Genomic DNA, 6,000 nt, shown 5'->3' with positions numbered 1-6,000 from the left:
TCGTTTCTTTGAACATCTTTCTGAAAAGATTTTACGGTTTAAGTTCAAGGGCTTAAAATCCCTCTCAATTTGTAATATTTGTAAGGGATTGCATATAATGAAGTTAAAAGCTATCATGAAAATTACTTTACCACATCACCAGAAACAGACCTTTGCTAGAGTTGTAAGCTTAATTATAAGCCAAATGACCTAGACCTGTCTATAGGAGAAGCGCAGCTAATAGGAAAAGAGAAACACAGCTCATTTGCACACAGGTAGATGAAACTATGATATATTATGTCGGCTAAAAGCATGTATAAATTAACATTTTTACAGTTTCTGTTTAAAAAGGGGAATATCACATCAGAATTTAATACACTAAAAATATTTCCAACATGCAGTCTCAACACAGTCAGGCCAATATTAAAAATCCAGATTTTTGTTTAACGCACTGTAATCACGTATTTGTCACTGAACTATTACTTAGGATCTCTTTTCAATCAGCAATGAATAGCTAAGTATCTTTATACATCTTCAATAAGGGCCTAGTGTGTATGCTTATCAGTATGTATATCAACATTGGAAGATTTAAAACAGATTCAACAGATGGGCTGTGGTCACAACTACATTTTGGGTAAGTGATGCATTATCATGACCTTGATGAAAGTGGAAATGTTTCGAATAAGCAGAAAAGAAAGCCTAATTTTTAAAAAACCTGTTAGAGTGTTGGATTCACGTCAGATATTAAACATCATCCTAAGGTTGCTCTCTCTTTAAAACTACTGTTCTTAACCAGGTTATGTCTATTACGATAATTCATGATCGGGAGTTAGTCACAGGAGACAGGTTCACTTTCTACATCATTTGGTCTCTGCTTTACTTATATTCTCTATCACAGAAGGTCAGATACTGTTTGATATTCATACACCCCGCATAGCACAAGAAAAGTGCAAAGACCCCTCTTCCCTGGCTAAACTCCGGCAACTCACAGGCTAATTGTCTGGGGTAGAATTCAACACACGTTAAGTCTTTTTATACCGGAACAAGCCCTCACCCCAGCAAATACTAAGATTCTGAAAACACTCAGATAAAGACAAAAAATGTAAGAAAAAATAATCAACCTCACATGCCATCAACTATGCCATCAATAATACAAAATACTTTACACCACTTGCACCTGAGTTGAAGAGTGGAAAAGAGAGGGAGACTCTGTCAGTGCAAGAGAATGATTCATGTGACCACTTTGTCTTAATTACTCAGAACAAGCAGTTTGTTGCTGTTTAGTGAAGAACAAAGATATCAGCGTCCCTTGACAGAAAAATAAATAGCCATCACGGTAGTGAAGATGATGATGACTGCCAGAACAACGATCAAAATCCGGTTTTGGATGATCCTGAAAAAAAGTGGAAGAGACAAAAAAACCAGTGAATAAAACAAAATAAAACAAAATAGCAGAATATATATATAAATCATAAAAAGAAGCACACAGATAAATATCTTGGAGAAAAGACATATGCCCACAAATTTAGGTTTTCCTATACCATTCTGAGTTATCTTGATTGGTTTTTACTTCTTTCAATTTCCAGTGCTTCCAAACATTTCTTTATTTAGCTATTAAATCCAACTTTTGCATTCAGGAAAGAATTGGACTTTTCTTAATTATTCATACACTTATATACATATTAGAATAACTGAAATACATCATGTTATAATTTATGAACCTTCTAAGAACAATGAAATAACCAGTCCTTTGTCGATGCAATCCAAGCAGTGTGGTTTGTAATAGTAAATACCATTATATTTTTTAAAGCCATTCTGAAATCTTCACAGCTTTTTTTAATCTGAACAGAAACAATTTATTAATTTTCAAGGGATTTTTACTATTAAGGTACAAGATTTCAAGGAAACACATGTCAATGAGATACTTACTTGTACTAAAATACCAAGGGAAAAGTATAAAAGATAGTTTTGAAGAAAAGGATGATATAAAGAAGCAAGTGTCAAACTGTGAAGCTTATGTTGTAAAAGCATCTCCTGTCTCTGTAGCATACCTTTACTTATGGTAATAGGCAAATGTTACATTTTCTATGTAGTATTAAAAAAATGGAAATTAGTAATAATAAAAAGATGCCAGAGGTAGAAAGTCCTAATATTGTTCAATCATTTGTTGGGAGAAATGCCTGCTTCTAAAATCAGACACCACATCGCTTCAGATTTTGCTTGAAATTAATAGGTCAATTAAAATTAATAAATCAACAAACAGTAGAATTTGAGGCATTTTACAGGGGGATTCTGGTTTGTAAGAATTCAGCATTTGTTAGTCCATTCTCACAGAGGAGGAAGAAAATTTTCATAGGCTCTTCATGAAACAGGAACTTCTGCAAAACGTATTTGTACATGAAGCATATCACCAAAACTGGAGATGTACAGCAAAAAACCCCCAACAACTAAATGCAACAAAAGCACCCTAAGTTATATTTATTTTTATTTTTTCTCATGCTTCTGCAAAACAAAACAAAACAAAACAAAGCCTTCACCAACCAAACAACAGGAAGAAAAGGTAAAACTGTGTTTTGTGAAACATCAAACCAAGTACAAGGCTCCAACTTGAAGGCAGGGAATGTAATGTGTTAAAATGAGCATATTTCACACAGTGAAAGAGAGAAGAAACTCTAGAGAGCAGAGGGGAGTTTTCCTTGGTAAATGTTTTTCATTTGAATGCGGGTGGATATACATATAAATTATATTGGAAAGTGTAAAGAAAAATGCAGTTTTAACCAACTCCAGCTCTCTCCTTGCTTACCCCCCACCTAAAGAAAAAGCAGTAAATGGATGGATGAAAACTGTCACATCAGACAGACACCCTCCCCTGTGACACTCTAAAAGGACTAGCTCTCTATCCTCCTGACAGGTTACAAAATGATCACATTTGCTGACACGTCTTCCGCAAAACTGCTTTAGTGTTTGTGTCCACTTTCCTAGCAGGAGATGAATGGGCTGCTTTGTCCTCATTTATCACTTAAAGCTGAACTAAGATCTGTCTCGTTTATTTTTCCCTTCCTCACTAGAAAGGCTCAACCACAGCATTAATTCTTTTGCGATGACAGCTAATTCAAACTTAACAGGCAATATTTACTCTGCCAAAAGGATGAGGAGGAGGGAGGGATGTTTCTCACTCTTTTTTTTTTCCCCTAAAAAAAAAAGTGTAGCAGGCTAACAAAATAAAGCTAATTAAGGGCTTTTGGTTCTTGTTGGTTTGCACTTCAATTTAACACCTGAACTTACAAGCTTCTCTTTTGTGGCAGAGTGTGACATTCTCTGCGAAACACCTGATAACAAACGATTTGCCCAGGCAAATGCATGAAAAGCAGAATATATATTTACTCACTCACCCTCATCACTCCTGAAAAGACACTCAGCAAAATTGAAACTCAGCAGTGAAATAGATTAAAAGCATGAAAACTCTTAAAACATTCAGCCTTAAGTAATACACAGTGCAGCTGGCTTGACAACCATTTTATTTGTGGGATGTGGGCCCCAAGGCATCCATAATGCTAATTTACAAAGGATTAACTGTGAGTGAAACTCGCTTAATCTAACACATAGTTAGGCAAAGGCATACATAACATACTGAGTGTTTAAATCAACTCCTCCTATCTCTGGCCCACTGAAAAAGCATTTCATCGTCTGAGACTTAAAATTAAAGAAAAATAAAAAAAAGCATCAAATCCTCCAAATGCTTTATTTTTAATACTCTGTCAGTACACACCCGACTGCGAGATTATTTAATCAGTGTCCACGTCTCTAAAATCCTTGTCAAGAGAACACTGAGCAAGGCATGCTGCCACCTGTATCTGCTAATTGAAGGTTCACTTGCAGTGTGAATCTAGGAAATACATATCAAAGTTCAATTTCTAGGAATCTGAATTAGTCTGCACAGTGCAGCAAAAGAATATCATATTAAAAGGAACAAATTAATCATGAAATAGGATGGATGTTATCAACAGACTCCTACACTGAAGCATTATATACTTTTAATATTCAAGCCCACAGTTAAAGATTAATTTTATATCTTTAAAAAAAGAGTAACATCAAGTTTTACTGTTTTACTTTCAAGTGAGCAAGTAAAATTAAACTAACTGCAAACTGCCAGAAGAATGGGGCTAAGAGGAGAAGGACAGAGCCTTCCTGGTAGCAGCAGGACAGTCTTGAGGAGGGCTTAGCAAGCGCTGCGTGTTGAAGTCTGAGTCTGGGAGCTGCTGCTCAGACAGAGAACACAAGCTCTGGATGTCAGCACATTTCAGATCTCAAAGTCAACAGGCAAGGGCGACCCTTCAGAATAAAGAAAAAATCAAGAGGAAAGGGGGTTTTGAGCGATCCAAGCCAGTCAAGCCAGCTCACAGTGGTAGAACAATGGTTGGCATTGGCAGGACCCATCTGTAGGGAAGCCTATAGTACTGTCACAGCCAGACACTGCCAGTGGGTATTGCTCTAGGCAAAGCATCAAGGAATTTAAGTGGGGGAGGGAGCAATAATACCAAAGGAGAAGAAAATGGGGCCTAACATTCACTACAAAAAAAAATCCCAAAGGCTAACATGCTCGCAAGAAGCCGATGATAGTCTTTTATCTCTATTGCACCTTAAATTCAACGAAATCTGGTGAATGAGGAAGCCCAGATTCTTCTTTGAAAATGCAAAGCATGTTTACAGGGTAAATAATTTAAGAAAGAATATATACTTGAAAGAAGACACCCATTGAAACATCCATGGCTAAAATGCCTGAAGGCAAAAACTTGTGCATTTGCATGCTGCATTTTATTAAGTTAGCACACTGTAGCTTTAAAAGAATGCATGGCCAAATTAAGAGGAATGTGTGACTGAAACATCAAGGATTCCTCAAGTTTACATTATGAATCATAGTGCTGTTGATATGAGATGAATTAACCATTTAGTCGATGCAGCTCAGGCACTGAATTCACACCAAGTTCTGCTGGAGCCCGGCGCACTGGAGCTCATTAACAGCCAATGTCTACTGTTCCTTTCATACTCGAAACTCTAGGAGCACAAGGGCTCATTCTACTTTGAGTTAGAAGAGATGAAAAATCTGTGCTTTTAAACCAAGTTCCATCTAGTTTATCATGGACAGCAGCCCAAAACATTCGGGTGCAAAACCACATAGAAACAGTAACTAAAGCAGATGTGATGGTAACATTAACCGACGCATTGGACGAGCACGCTGGACTAACAACGCAGAAAGTGCATCCCACTCCTGTTGAGTTTCCGTCTGCTCCTCCTTTCTAAATGCCTGACCCTCCATCCTGGCTTCTGGTCACAGTGCCTAACATCCAACCATGGGTGCGCTGGAGGCTCCCGCCAGCCAGTGCCAAATTTGTGAGCTGACGAATGACACCGTCCGCTTTCGGGGATCACCTCTTTGATGCACATGGTGACCACTGCTTTGGAGAACAAGTCCCACATCCATTACCAAACACTGATGTCCCTGGCAAATCAGTTCCCCCCACTCCTGCCATGGCAGAAATTGTGCTGCCTTTCCACATTTCAAAACCCCAAACGATTTGCTCCTCTCTGTAGCTTCACACACGCATGCACACAATGGGTCTAACTCTGTTTGTGACATGTTTAGATCTGCTCCGTATAAACACAAAGCAGTTCCCGAATAAGCTTTTGCAAACCTTACATTAAGGATGCCAACCGTGTTTAAACCTTTTTACAAAACTGCATTCATTAGCAGGGGAGTGCACGACATCTATATGGGTTCAGCCTGATGTCTTGCACATGTCTTAGTGCCTGATTGACCAGCATTGAATAATGATGCCTTGCCATTAAGCACTGATGGTACAATTACAATTGTCATGAAAATTAGCAATCCCGGTGAAATGTTAACAAAATATGGGATATAAACGAACCAGTGCAGACTCTGGGTGCATAAAGAGTTTTGTGTCCTTAACTTGAAATAATGAAGACTACAAATAAAATACTGCAAAAATTTCTTACAGAAGC

At 37.8% G+C, this 6,000-nt stretch overlaps 1 protein-coding gene across 4 annotated transcripts in view; it reads right to left on the bottom strand.

Annotated features, from left to right (window-relative positions):
• Nucleotides 1-255: 255 nt before the first annotated feature.
• The window catches only part of VTI1A (vesicle transport through interaction with t-SNAREs 1A), a 275,252-nt gene continuing 269,507 nt past the window's right edge, over nucleotides 256-6,000 (bottom strand). For all 4 annotated transcript variants that reach the window (XM_052799582.1, XM_052799583.1, XM_052799580.1 and 1 more), the window contains one exon: nucleotides 256-1,372. Coding sequence is in view for 2 of the 4 variants with exons in the window: in XM_052799580.1 (XP_052655540.1) it covers nucleotides 1,279-1,372 (94 nt within the window). In the remaining 2 variants the exon portion in view is untranslated. The remainder of the gene's footprint in view (nucleotides 1,373-6,000) is intronic.

This window comes from Harpia harpyja, chromosome 10 (genome assembly GCF_026419915.1).
Source record: "Harpia harpyja isolate bHarHar1 chromosome 10, bHarHar1 primary haplotype, whole genome shotgun sequence".
Lineage (NCBI taxonomy): Eukaryota > Metazoa > Chordata > Aves > Accipitriformes > Accipitridae > Harpia > Harpia harpyja.
Note: the sequence above shows the minus strand (reverse complement) of the source record. Positions and strands in the feature narration are given on the sequence as shown.